Source organism: Nicotiana tomentosiformis, chromosome 1, assembly GCF_000390325.3.
Source record: "Nicotiana tomentosiformis chromosome 1, ASM39032v3, whole genome shotgun sequence".
Taxonomy (NCBI): Eukaryota; Viridiplantae; Streptophyta; class Magnoliopsida; order Solanales; family Solanaceae; genus Nicotiana; species Nicotiana tomentosiformis.
Genome location: NC_090812.1, coordinates 39,771,537 through 39,787,081, shown reverse-complemented (window position 1 = coordinate 39,787,081; position 15,545 = coordinate 39,771,537). Strand labels below are relative to the sequence as shown.

The 15,545-nt window shown below is 40.0% G+C and overlaps 1 protein-coding gene across 1 annotated transcript; it reads right to left on the bottom strand.

Annotated features, from left to right (window-relative positions):
* Positions 1–567: 567 nt before the first annotated feature.
* On the bottom strand, positions 568–957 carry LOC138905997 (uncharacterized). The gene has a single exon (XM_070194514.1). The coding sequence runs from the start codon at positions 955–957 to the stop codon at positions 568–570; it is 390 nt and encodes a 129-aa protein (XP_070050615.1).
* Between the last annotated feature and the right edge of the window lie 14,588 nt (positions 958–15,545).

Below are 15,545 nucleotides of genomic sequence, written 5' to 3'. Positions count from 1 at the left end.
CCTGCGGAATGGGTGGGGCCTGAGAAATCTATGGAGGTGCACCCCTCCTAAATCTGGGGAAATCTCTCATCATATGACGAGTGTCACCACACTCAAAATAACCCTTCGAAGGATGTGGCTGTTGGGACTGGCTCGGGCTTGGTCTGCTGGACTGGTCGCTAGGAACACCCCATGCATGAGGCACACTAGATACTAGCGGCACATAATAAGGCTCCTAGGGCCTAGAAGGGGTTGGAACACCACTGGCAGCTGGAAGAGCAGAATGAACGGGGCGACTCACATAACCCCTACCATTACGAGCTGCTGGGGCACGAGCACCAGAATAATAACCAGTCTCTCGAGACCTCTTGGCCTCTCTCTCCTCTCTGTCCCGGGCAAGCATGCCCTCCAATCTCTTGGCAATACTCACAACCTGCTGGTAAGAAATATCCATCTCTAACTCCCCAGCCATACTAATCCGGATGCTGCGGTACAGTCCCTCAATAAACCATCAAACCCTCTCTCGAACTGTGGCAACCAAGGCCGGTGCATGTCGGGCCAAATCAGTGAAACGATGGCTGCATATTCTCACACAGTCAAAGATCCCTGGCGCAGTTGCTCAAACTCCGCGCGCCATGAGTCCCTAAGGTTCTGAGGGACATACTCTCTCAAAAACATGTCCGAGAACTTAGTCCATGTAAGTGAAGCTGCCTCATCCGCACTACTAAGATCATAAGCACGCCACCACGTATAGGCTTCTCCTCTAGGCTGGAATGTAGTGAAATAAATCCCGCTCGTTTCCGCTACGCCCATAGTACAGAGAATACGATGATACTGCTCCAGAAAACCTTGAGCATCATCTGTAGCCAATCCGCTGAAAGTAGGTGGGTGGTAATTCTTGTACCTCTCAAGTCTGAGCTGCTCCACCTCAGAAGCTGTTGCCCTAACTTCGGGCTGAGCTGGAGCTACTGACTGCATTGGTACAATCTCTGGAACTTGGTCGACCTGAACCCGCTACTCTGGAGTGTCGGCGACGGGAGTCTGTACTCCTCCCCCGACCTGAGATGTGGCAGGAGCAAGTGGGATCAATCCATCCTGAGCTAAGGTGCTGAACATGCTCAGAAACTGGGCTAGAGTCTCTTGGAGGGCTGGTGCAGAAATAGGTAGCTCAGGTGTCTGCCCTCCAGCTGAAGCTATTGGGGGCTCCTCTGTAGAATATCGTGCGGGTGCCCTGGCTGCACCACGTGGACGTCCTCGGCATCTACCCCAGCCTCGGTCTCTCGCGGCTCTAACAGGGAGCGCGAATGTCTGATCATAGGATCCAGTTGTGCGTGTCCTCACATCTGTGAGAAAATAGAAAGACAATGGTTTAGAACTTTGAAGTCAAAAATGAGCACGATAAGGAATCAAAGAAGTGAATATTTTCCTAACAGTTTCATAGCCTCCCGAAGATAAGTACACACGTCTCCGTACCGATCCGTAAGACTTTACTAAACCTGCTTTTGACTCATAATACCTATGAACCTAGAGCTCCGATACCAATTTGTCACGACCCCAAATTTCCCTCCGTAGGATGTCGTGATGGCACCTAGTCTCTAAGAATAGGTAAGCCTATCAATGCAGAATAACAATAGAAATATGAAATAAATAAATATGCAAACTCAACATAATTATAACTCCCAAAATCCGGTAGAAATAAGTCACAAGCTTTTAAAAATTTATCCTCATTGTATCTATATATCAGGGTCTAAGGAAAATAAGGAAGCAACATAATAATGATAGAAGGAGACTCCGGAGTCAGCGGATGCTGGCAGATATACCTCGAAATCTCCGTACATAAGTAGCTCACTGATGTCTGGACTGGTAGGATGTACTTGGATCTGCAAAAAAAGATGTGCAGAAGCGTAGTATGAGTACACCACAGCAGTACCCAATAAGTGCCAAGCCTAATCTCGGTAGAGTAGTGACGAGGTCAGGTCAGGCCCTACTGAAAATAATAAAGGTATATAAAAAAAATGTTTAACAATATAATAATAATAAAATAATAATGGAAATGAATCAAGTAGTATGTCACCATTTAATTACATAAAATAAGGGCATTAATACCTCGTGGAAACAAAACAGAATTCTTTTCAACTTTAAGAAATTCACAACAATAATCAAAGGCAACTGCGGCCATAAATCAATATCAACAAGGGCACTCCCGAGGTACCGCCTCGTAGTCCCAAATCATAAATAATTTCACAATATCTCATTTCCTTATATCACCGCGGGAGCCTTCACATTTAATTTTAAGGAAAATGTTTTTTCTAAAATAGCATCCCGCGTTTTAGTCACCCTTATCACACCACATGACTTCTAGTAGTTCCCCTACTAGCCACGAGTATCAGGATACCCTTATCTCACCGCATGCGTTTCAACACCCAGACCTTATACCACCGCATGCGTATCAATATCACAATATATTATAATTTGCACCTCAAGTGCCCCAGTAATTCAACTTGCCAAAATAAATCAATAATAATATTTTTTCACAATAAAGAGCTCACGGCTCATGCCAAAATAAAATCAACAATAATATTTTTCCACAATAAAGAGCTCACGGCTCCATCACAATGAGTACGAAAATCTCACAAAATATTCAGCGAAAATAGTATTTCAAAAATTTAACACCTTGTCTAAATATCAAAATTTTAAATGTAAAATACTTTATTTTTAATAATATTTAAATTAAAGAAATTCCATCTTCAAATAATGCACAGAATAAAAGAAATCAAGTTTCAGCTAAACACGTAAAAACAATTAGTAGGAGAAGGTCAAGCAAATTTAAAGTATATTAATCATATCAATGAATGAAGAATATAACAAGATAAAATAATTTAATTAATATGCATCAGTGACTTACACAATTTAAAAACATGATCTTTCATATTTAGCCCATGTACACACTTGTCACCTCGTGTATACAACTTTTAACACATTATAATTATCACATCAATACCAATCATAGGGGAACTTTCCCCCACACAAGGTTAGACAAGTCATTTACCTCGACATGCTCCAATTTAATCCACTAGTAGGCCTTTTCCTCGATTATCCAAATCTGAATGGCTCGAATCTAGCCAAAATAATTCGATACAGGCAACAAAAATTATAGGAATCAATTTCATAAGAAAAAACTATATTTTTCAATAAAATCCTAAATTAACTTAACAATCGCCCGTGGGACCCACGTCTCAGAATCTGGCAAAAGTTACGAAATATGAACACCCATTCAACCACGAGTCTAACCATACCAAAATTACTAAAATCCGACCTCAACTTGACCTCCAAATCTTCAAATCTTATTTTCAAATCTCTAAGTTCAAATCCCCGATTTACACCTCAAAACATGTAATCTAGTTGGATTATTCGATGATAATTCAATATTATGGAGTAGAAATTATCACAAGGGACGTACCTCAAGTTTCCCCGTGAATTCTCTCTAAAAAATCGCCCAAAACCGTTTTGAAAATGTCCAAAATGACAAAAATGTCGGAACCGCTCTGTTTTGTAATCTGGTCAGTGCTTTCGCACCTACGATTCACGTGACCGCATCTGCGCTTTCGCAGATGCGAAGACCTCCCTCGCTTCTGTGGCTAGCTTCGCTTCTGCGATCCCTTGTCCGCATCTGCGGTCCCGCAGATGCGGTATTTTCCTTCGTACATGCAGCCACTGCTCCACTCCTCCTTTTCCGCTTCTGCGCTCCCACGCTCGCTTCTACGAGCTCGCACTTGTGAGCCAAATTTCGCAGGTGCGATTGCATCAGTAGGCAGCAGCAAGTTTCAATTGTTCCAAGTCCAAATTTGATCCATTAACCATCCGGAACTCACCCGAGGCCCCCGGGACCTCAAGCAAATACACCAACAAGTCCTAAAACATCATACAAACTTAGTCGAACTTCCAATCACATCAAACAACGCTAACACCACGAATCATACCCCAATTCAAGCTTAATGAAACTTAGAAATTCAACTTCTACATTCGATGCCGAAACCTATCAAACCAAGTCCGATTGACCTCAAATTTTGCACACAAGTTATCAATGACATAACGAAGCTATGAAAATTTTTGAAACTGGATTCCGATCCCGCTATCAAAAAGTCAACTCCCCGGTCAAACTTCCAAACTTAAATTCCTATTTTAGCCATTTCAAGCCTAATTTAACTACGAACTTCTAAATAAAATTCCGAACATGCTCCTAAGTCCAAAATTACCATACGGAGCTGTTGGAATCATAAAAATGCTTTTCCGGGGTCGTTTACACATAGGTCGACATCTAGCCAATATTTTCAACTTAAGTTTTATACTTTTGAAACTAAGTGTTCCAATGCATTTTAAAAACCTCATCGGACCCGAACCAATTGCCCCGGCAAGTCATATAACATTATAAAGTACAGAATGAGTATTAAATAAGGGAACGGGGCTACAACTTTTAAAATAACTGGTTGGGTCGTTACATCCAACCAGTCCAGACGTCAGTGAGATACCTGTGTATGGAGATTTCGAGGTAGATCTGCCAGCGTCCGCAGACTTCGGAGTCCCCTTCTATCCTTATTATATTGCTTCCTTATTTTTCTTTAGACCTTGATATAAAGATAAATTAAGGATAAATTCTTAGAAGCTTGTGACTTATTTCTACCGAGTTTTGGGAGTTGTAATTATGTGAATTGCAGATTTATTTATTTCATATTTCAATTGTTATTCCGCACTGATAGACTTACCTAGTCTTAGAGACTAGGTGCCATCACAACATCCTATGGAGGAAATTTGGGGTCGTGACAAGTTGGTATCAGAACTCTAGGTTCATAGGTGTTATGAGTCACAAACAGGTTTAGTAGAGTCTTGCGGATCGGTACGGAGACGTCTGTACTTATCTTTGGGAGGCTATGGAACTGTTAGGAAAATAATCACTTATTTGATTCTTTATCGTGCGCATTTGTTGACTTTGAAGTTCTAAACCATTGTCTTTCTATTCTCTCACATATGGTGAGAACACGCACAACTAGATCCGATGATCAGACACCCGCACCCCTTGTTGGAGCCGCAAGAGGCCGGGGTCAGGGCAGAGGCCGAGGAAGACCACGTGGTGCAGCCAGAGCACCTACACGAGATGCTGCATAGGAACCACCAGTAGCTCCAGTTGGAGAACAAGCACCTAAGATGCCTGTTACCACTCCTGCACTTCACGAGACTCTTGCCCCGTTTTTTAGCATGTTTGGCACTCTAGCTCAGGCAGGGTTAATTCCACTTGCTCCTGCCACATCTCAGGCCAAGGGAAGAGCACAGACACCTGTCGCCCGTACCCTAAAGCCACAGGCCCAAGTTGACCATGCCCCAGAGGTTATACCAGTGCAGCCAGTTGTCCCAGTTCGGCCTGAGGTTAGGGAAGTAGTTTCAAAGGCGGAGCAACTCAGGCTCGAGAGGTACAAAAACTACCACCCTCCCACATTCAGCGGTTTAGCTTCAGAGGATGCTCAGGGTTTTCTGGAGGAATGTCACTGTATCCTTCATACTATGGGTAATGTGGATTCCAGTGGGATTTCTTTCACGACATTCCAGCTTAGAGGAGCGGCTTACCCGTGGTGGCAAGCATATGAGTTGAATAATCCGGCTGAGGCAGCTTTACTCACTTGGACTCAATTCTCAGATATGTTCTTGAGGGAGTATGTTCCTCAGAGTCTTAGAGATGCATGGTGCACAGAGTTTGAGCAGCTGCGCCAGGGTTCTATGACCATGTCGGAATATGTGGTCTGATTCAGTGATTTGGCTAGGCATGAGCCAGCCTTAGTTGCTACTGTTCGAGAGCGGGTTCGCAGATTTATTGAAGGTCTCCACCCTAGTAATCGATTCAGTATGGACCGAGAGATATAGATGCACATCACATACTAACATGTGGTGTTAGTTGCTAGGAGATTGGAAGGTATGCGGATCCGGGAAAGGGAAGAGAGGGAAGCTAAGAGACCCCAAGTTTTTGGCACATATAATAATTCTCGTACCACAGTTGTAGCCCGTCATGGTAGAGTCTATGTGATTCGCCCTATTCATTCAGCACTTTCAGCTTCCAGTGGTATTCCGGCTACTCCCAGACCTCAGGTTCCATATTATGCACCGACAGTGTCTATTGTACCTCCTGTACGGGGTGCTTTCAACGAGCAGTCTAGTCGATTAGGCCCGATCCAGTTCCAGCAGCCACGTCCTCCGAGGGCTTGTTTTGAGTGTGGTGACACTCGTCATATCATGAGGGATTGCCCCAGACTTAGAAGGGGTGCACCTCCACAAGTTTCTCAGGCCCCACCTATTCCACAGGTCCCTCAGGCTTCTCAGGCCATGATTACTACACCAGTTGCCACTCCACCTGCACAGCCAACTAAAGGTGGAGGTCGGACAGGTAGAGGTCGCCCTAGAGGGGGAGGCCAGGCCAGATATTATGTCCTTCCTTCTAGGACAGAGGCCGTTGCATCCGATTCTGTTATCACAAGTATTATTCCAGTCTGTCATAGAGATGCATCAGTCTTATTTGATCCATGCTCCACTTATTCTTATGTGTCATCTTATTTTGCCCCGTATTTGGGCGTATCCCGTGATTCCTTGAGTTCTTCTGTTTATGGATCTCCACCCGTGGGTGAATCTATTATTGTGGAACGAGTGTATCGGTCGTGTTTAATTGTTATCAGTGGTTTTGAGACCAAAGCTAATTTATTATTGCTCAGTATGGTGGATTTCGATATTATTTTAGGCATGGACTGGTTGTCGCCCTATCACGCTATCCTTGATTATTATGCCAAGATGGTGACATTGGCTATGCTAGGTCTACTGCGGCTAGAGTGGAGAGGTACCTTGGATCATGTTCCTAGCAGGGTAGTTTCATTTCTTAAGGCTCAACGAATGGTTGAGAAGGGATGTGATGCGTATATAGCCTATGCGAGAGATATTAGTGTTGATACTCCTACCATGGAGTCAGTTCCTATAGTAAGGGATTTTCCTGATGTATTTCCAGCGGATCTTCCGGGTATGCCACCCGACAGGGATATTGACTTTGCATTGATTTGTTACCGGGCACTCATCCCATTTCTATTCCACTATATAGTTTGGCCCCAACAGAGTTGAAAGAATTAAAATAACAGTTACAGGAGTTGCTTGATAAGGGATTCATTCGGCCCAGTGTATCGCCTTGGGGTGCTCCTGTCTTATTTGTGAAGAAGAAGGATAGTTCTATGCGGATGTGTATTGATTACCGCCAGCTGAACAAGGTTACAGTGAAGAACGGGTATCCATTGCCACGTATTGATGACCTATTTGATCAGCTTCAGGGTGCCAGAGTGCTCTCTAAGATTGACTTGCTTTTAGGCTATCATCAGTTAAAGATTCGGGAACCAGATATCCCAAAGACTGCTTTTAGGACTCAGTATGGTCATTATGAGTTCCTTGTAATGTCATTTGGGCTAACCAACGCCCCAACAACATTTATGCACTTAATGAATAGTGTATTTCAGCCCTATCTTGATTCTTTCGTCATTGTGTTTATTGATGATATTCTGTTGTATTCTCGAAGTTAGGAAGATCATGAGCAGCACCTGAGGACTGTGCTTCAGACTTTGAGAGAAAAGAAGTTATATGCCAAATTTTCAAAGTGTGAATTTTGGCTTGATTTAGTGGCATTTTTGGGCCATATAATTTTGTGTGAGGGGATCAAGGTAGATCAAAAGAAGATTGAGGCAGTGCGGAGTTGGTCCAGACCGTCCTCAGCTATGGAGATTCGGAGTTTCCTTGGTTTGGCAAGGTATTATCGCCGATTTGTAGAGGGTTTCTCTTCTATTGCTGCACCTATGACCAAATTGACCCAGAAGGGTGATCCGTTCAGGTGGACTGAGGAATGTGAGGAGAGCTTCCAAAAGTTCAAGACAACTTTAACTACCACCCCAGTATTGGTATTGCCTACAGGTACAGGGTTCTATACTATGTATTGTGATGCGTCACGTATTGGTCTCGGCGCAGTACTGATGCAAGACGGGAGGATGATTGCCTATGCGTCCAGACAGTTAAAGGTACATGAGAAGAATTATCTTGTCCACGAGCTTGAGTTAGCAGCTATTGTTCATGCCTTTAAAATTTGGCGGCATTATCTGTACGGTATCCATTGTGAGGTCTACACCGATCACCAGAGTCTACAATATCTGTTTAAACAGAAGGATCTTAATTTACGGTAGCAAAGATGGTTGGAGTTGCTTAAGGATTATGATATCACCATTCTCTATCATCCTGGGAAGGCCAATGTAGCGGCTGATGCCTTGAGTCGTAAGGCGGAGAGTTTGGGCAGCTTAGCATACTTACCGGTAGCAGAAAGGCCTTTAGCCTTGGATGTTCAGGCCTTGGCCAACCAGTTTTTCAGGTTGGATATTTTTTAGCCGAGTCAAGTTTTGGCTTGTGTGATTTCTCAATCTTCTCTTTATGATTGTATCAGAGAGTGTCAGTACGATGACCCTCATCTGCTTGTCCTTAAGGACACAGTTCAGCACGGTGATGCCAAGGAAATCACTATTGGAGATGACGGTGTATTACAGATGCAGGGCAGGCTATGTGTGCCTAATATAGATGGTTTACGTGAGTTGATTCTCCAGGAGGCTCACAGTTTGCAGTACTCCATTCATCCGGGTGCTACGAAGATGTATCAGGATTTGAGGCAACATTATTGGTAGAGGAGGATGAAGAAAGACATAGTGGAATATGTAGCTAGGTGTCTAAATTGCCAACAGGTGAAGTATGAGCATCAACGACCTGATGGATTGCTTCAGAAGTTGGAGATTCCAGAATGGAAATAGGAGTGGATTACTATGGACTTCGTTGTTGGGCTCCCACACACTCGGAGAAAGTTCGATGCAGTTTGGATGATTGTGGATAGATTGACCAAGTCAGCTCATTTCATTCCTGTGGTTACTATTTACTCTTCAGAGCAGCTGGCTCAGGTCTATATTCGCAAAATTGTCAGACTTCATGGCGTACCGGTATCCAACATCTCTGATCGAGGTACGCAATTTACATCACGGTTCTAGAGGGCTGTACAACAGGAGTTAGGTACTCGGGTTGAGTTGAGCACAACATTTCACCCTCAAATGGACGGACAGTCTGAACGTACTATTTAGATACTAGAGGATATGCTTCGTGTGTGTGTGTGATAGATTTTGGGTGTGCTTGGGATCAATTCTTACCACTTGTGGAGTTTGCTTACAACAACAGCTATCAGTCGAGTATTCAGATGGCTCTGTATCACGCCTTGTATGATAGGCGGTGCCGGTATCCAGTGGGTTGGTTTGAACCGGGTGAGACTAGGCTATTGGGTACAGATTTGGTTCAGGATGCCTTGGAAAAGGTTAAATTGATTCAGGATCGACTTCGTGCAGCCCAATCTAGACAGAAGAGTTATGCGGATTAAAAAGTTCGTGATGTTGCATTCATGGTTAGTGAGTGGGTATTGCTCTGGGTTTCGCCCATGAAGGGTGTTATGAGGTCCGGGAAGAAGGACAAGTTGAGCCCGAGATATATCGGACCTTTTGAGATACTTGAAAGGATTGGAGAGGTGGCCTACAGACTTGCACTACCACCTAATCTCACTGCAGTTCATCCAGTGTTCCATGATTGCATGCTCCGGAAGTATCACTGCAATCCGTCTCATGTGTTAGACTTCAGTTCGGTTCAATTGGATAAGGATCTATCTTATGTTGAGGAACCAGTGGCTATATTAGATAGGCAGGTTCAAAAGCTGAGGTCAAAGAACATTGCTTCCGTGAAGGTTCAATGGAGGGGTCATCCGGTCGAGGAGGCGACTTGGGAGACCGATCATGATATGCGCAGCTGTTATCCTCATCTTTTCACCACTCCAGGTATAATTCTTAACCCGTTCGAGGACGAACGTTTGTTTAAGAGGGGAGGATGTAACGACCCGACCAGTCGTCTTAAAAGATGTAGCCCTGTTCCCTTATTTAATGCTCATTCTGTACTTTATTACTGTTATATGACTTGCCGGGGCAATTGGTTCGGGTTCGATGAGGTTTTTAGAATGAATTGGAACACTTAGTTTCAAAAATTTAAAACTTAAGTTGAAAAGGTTGGCTGGATGCCGACCTATATGTAAACGACCCCGAAATAGAATTTTGATAATTCCAACTGCTTCGTATGGTAATTTTGGATGTAGGAGCGTGTTTGGAATTTTATTTGGAAGTCCGTAGTTAAATTAGGCTTGAAATGGCTAAAATAGGAATTTAAGTTTAGAAGTTTAACCGGGGGGTTGACTTTTTGATATCAGGATCGGAATCCAGTTTCGAATATTTTCATAGCTTCATTATGTCATTTATAACTTGTGTACACAATTTGAGATCAATCGAACTTGATTTGATAGGTTTCGGCATCGAATGTAGAAGTTAGAGTTTTTAAGTTCCATTAGGCTTGAATTGGGGTATGATTCGTGGTTTTAGCGTTGTTTGATGTGATTGGAAGTTTCGACTAAGTTCGTATGATATTTTAGGATTTGTTGGTGTATTTGGTTGAGGTCCCCTGGGCCTTGGGTGAGTTCCGGATAGTTAACAGATCAAATTTGGACCTGGAACAATTAAAACTTGATGCTGCCTACTGATGCAATCGCACCTGCGGAATTTGGCTCGCAAGTGCGAGCTCGCAGAAGCGAGCGTGGGAGTGGAAAAGGAGGAGTGGAGCAGTGGCCACAGGTGCGATGGAAAATACCGCATCTGCGAGACCGCATATGCGGACAAGGGATCGCAAAAGCGAGGGAGGTCTTCGCATCTGCAAAAGCGCAGATGCGGTCACGTGCATCGCAGGTGCAAAAGCACTAACCAGATTACAAAACAGAGGGGTTCCGATATTTTTGTCATTTTGGACATTTTCAACACGGTTTTAGGCGATTTTTCAGAGAGAATTCTCGGGGAAACTTGAGGTAAGTCCCTTGTGATCAATTCTACTCCATAATATTGAATTATCATCGAATAATCCGACTAGATTACATGTTTTGAGGTGTAAATCGGGGATTTGAACTTAGGGATTTGAAATTAAGATTTGAAGATTTGGAGGTCGAGTTGAGGACGGATTTTAGTCATTTTAGTATGGTTAGACTCGTGGTTGGATGGGCGTTCGTATTTCGTAACTTTTGCCGGATTCCGAGACATGAGCCCCACGGACGATTTTTGAGTTAATTTCGGATTTTATTAAAAAAATATAATATTTTCTTATGAAATTAATTTCTATAATTTTTGTTGATTGTATCGAATTATTTTGGCTAGATTCGAGCCATTCAGAGTTGGATAATCGAGGAAAAGGCCTAGGTAAGTGACTTGTCTAACCTTGTGTGGGGGAAATTTCTCCTAGGATTTGTATTGATATGATAATTGTAATGTGTTGAAAGTCGTGTACACGAGGTGACGAGTGTGTACACGGGCTAAATGTGAAAGATTATGTTTTTAAATTGTGTAAGTCACTGCTGCATATTAATTAAATTATTTTATCTTATTATATTCTTCATTCATTGATCTAATTTATATACTTTAAATTTGCTTGACCTTCTCCTGCTAATTATTTTTACATTTTTAGCTGAAATTTAATTTCTTTTATTCTGTGTATTATTTGAAGGTGGAATTTTTTTAATTTAAATATTATTAAAAATGAAGTATTTTACATTTAAATATTTGATATTTAGACAAGGTGTTAAACTTGTGAAATATTATTTTTGCTGAATATTTTGTGAGATTTTCGTACTCATTGTGATGGAGCCGTGAGCTCTTTATTGTGAAAAAATATTGTTGTTGATTTATTTTGGCAAGTTGAATTATTTGGGCACTTAAGGTACAAATTGTGATATATTGTGATATTGATATACATGCAGTGGTATAAGGTCTGGGTGTTGAAATACATACGGTGAGATAAGGGTGGCTTGATACGCGTGGCTAGTAGGAGAACTCCTAGAAGTCATGCGATGTGATAAGGGTGGCTAAAACGCGGGATGCTATTTTGGAAAAAATATTTTCTTTAAAATTAAATGTGAAGGCTCCCGCAGTGATATAAGGAAATGAGATATTGTGAATTTATTTATGATTTGGGACTACGAGGCGGTACCTCGGGAGTGCCCTTGTTGATATTGATTTATGGCCGCAGTTGCCTTTGATTATTGTTGTGATTTTCTTAAAGTTGAAAGGAATTTTGTTTTGTTTCCATGAGGTATTATTTGCCATTATTTTGTGTAATTAAACGGTGACATACTACTTGATTTATTTTTATTTTTATTTTATTTTTATTATATTGTTAAATATTTTACCATGCCATTATTATTTTCTAGTAGGGCCTGACCTGACCTTGTCACTACTCTACCGAGGTTAGGCTTGATACTTACTGGGTACCGTTGTGGTGTACTCATACTACGCTTCTGCACATCTTTTTATGCAGATCCAGGTACATCCTACCAGTACAGACATCAGTGAGCTACCTGTGTACGAAGACTTCGAGGTATATCTGCCAGCGTCTGCAAACTCCGGAGTCCCCTTCTATTCTTATTATGTTGCTTTCTTATTTTTCTTTAGACCTTGATATAGAGATACATTGAGGATAAATTCTTAGAAGCTTGTGACTTATTTTACCGGGTTTTGGGAGTTATAATTATGTGAATTGCATATTTATTTATAGAGACTAGGTACCATCACGACATCCTACGGAGGGAATTTGGGGTCGTGACATAATTAAAGAAACTCTATTCAATTTTGTCGTTATTTATGTTGCAATAAATTAGAATTGTTCAAGTTTCCATGTTTACCTAATTAACGTTAGGTAAGTTTTTAAAGTTTTCTATTTCTCTTTTTGTTAGAATAATAAAATCTTTTAATTTATTTTAAAGGCCTAATTTAAATTTTGAAAAATTTAATAAACTAAATTTTATTTGATTTTAATGTCCTAAATATTTGGAGAAGCGCTAAATGACAAGATTATCCGATGTAAAATCATATTTTAAAGGGTAAAAAGGGGGAACGATATTTCGCTAAGGGCCTTCGTGCTTTTAATATAGTATATAGATATAGATATAGATATAAATATAGATATAGATAGATACTAGTTTAGCTCTAACAAAATTATTATATTAAATACTTGAGAAATTGAAGGAAAAACTTTAAGAGGATATTTACTATATTCCTAATGTCATCATCGTATAAGAAAATATTTTTATTTAATTAATAAAGTCAAATAACATAAAATAGCAATGTTTTTAGTGATTGTACAATTTATACAATATGGAATCTCTTACGAATTGGAGTTTTGTGTTTTTTATAATAGTATAGATATAAATACTTGTCTATTTTTGTTTGAAGCTTACTCTTCTAACTTTTTGAGATGTTAAGTTATAATTTTCGTAAAATTAATTTCTTTTTAATTGATAATATAATCAATTTATTTAATTTAATTTTTCTTGAGATATTATTAATTTTATGTAAGACTTTATTCATTGAAGAATTTCCGACTGAAACAACAGTTAAAATTATTCGATGATAAATAGGCATTTCGGATAAAGATGAAGTCTTTATCTAATTGAGTATATATAAAATAGATTAATTTGATATTTTGCTTATTAGTTATTATGAGGGTATTTTTTTTATAAAGTGGGATATCCTGGTGAAATCATAGATTGCATATGTGTTATCTTGAAATCTCTCATGTACTATTTGTGATTACCAGTATTTTAAAAGGCGTTTTCGGGGCGAGCCCTTGGGCGAGGCGCACCAAAAACGCCCAGAGGCGATGGTGCGGGGCGAAAGTCTCAAGAAGCGTATGCCCGAGCGTTCGGTGCGTACATCCGGGCGTTTGAGGATCGTTTTTTAGTTAGGCGCAAGCCCTAGAGACTTTTTCAAATTAAAACAAAATTTGTTGAATAAGTCCTTCATATAATGCCTAAATTCTCAAAAATCAGGTTGGTAATTACTCAAAAGTTTTAAAAAGGAACTAAAATGTATTAAATTTAAAAGTCAAAACTTTTTTTATTGATTGAAGTCCTAATTCATGGTCTTTTCCAATTCTTTATCTTGTCCGCTAGTCTGCTAATATCTCCCAAAAGCAACGAATATTCAATTTGTTTTTACAAATATAAAGAGAACTCCATTCTCTTTCATAGCAGTAAGTTCAAAGTTCAAATTGCAGGTTAGTCATCCTTTTTATTCCTCCATGCATGTAGAAAACTTTATTCTTTTAGACTCAAGTTACTTGTGCTTATAAGTACTGTATAATAGATTGTTTTGACTAGTTTTTTGTGGGACAGAGCGCGTGCGCACACACATTATTTTATAGTTTTCTTCAATTTTTATGCAATTTTACCTGTTTATAAATATTTACTGTAATTATATTATTTTATAAAATATTAAAAATTATATACCTATGGGGCTTACGCTCCGTGCCTCGGGGCTTACACCTCGATGAGGCATATGCAAAACGTCTCGCCTTACGTCCACGCCTTTTAAAACACTGGTGATTTCCTAGGTGATCTCTAGTTCCTCGCTCATCAGTTATTACAATGATAAGTTTTTTATAAAGTGGGAAATCATGTTGAACTCATAGATTACCTATGTGTTATCTAGAAATCACTCATGTATTATTTATGATCGCCTAAATTATATCGGGTTGATCGCTCATTAGTTATTATCAGGATCATTTATTTTATAAAGTGGAAGAATAATGGCGAAATCGTATATCGCCTATGTATTACCTAGAAATCCCCATGTTTTGATTGCATAAGTGATCTCCGACCCCAATTGATCGCTTATTAGTTATTACCATGATCTTTTTCTAACAAAGTAAAAAAAAATCCTAGTTAAATCATAGATTATCTGTGTTATCTTGAAATTGCTCATGTATTATTTATGATCGTCTAAGTGATCTGCGATTGATGCTTATTAATTCTTACTAGGATTATTTTCTTTATAAAGTGGGAGATCCTGGTGAAATTTAGATCTCCCATGTGTTACCTAGAAATCACTCAAAAAATTTTAAACTCGATTTAACTACGAAGTTTTTGACTACAACCCAGTCCAAATCATATCTAAATCTTCTTGAAATTTTGTAGATTGACTCATCTATTTTCAACAAACCCCAGCCATAGCGATTGAGAAAAAACCTTTTTTTTTTTGCCTAGATTTTTTGAATGTTAATTATATCATTGGTAACAAATTTTGACTCCAAACCAGTCCAATCACCTTCAATTTTCCTCAAATTTTGTATATTGCATCATCCATGTGTCTCAATAAATTTTAACCATACATATTGAAAAGGAAATCATTTTTTGCTTAGTTTTTTGAATGTTGTATATAAGGTAACTTTTTTTGATTTGTAATATGTCTTAACGACTAATTATTGGCAAGTCATGTCTACTTGTGACTTATTTATGTAGTTCTCTCAAGAATCTACACTTTCATCCATAATGAAATCCCTAAAAACGATACAAAGGCAAAAAAAATGTGATTAGTGATTGGTAACAAGCTGACAACAAG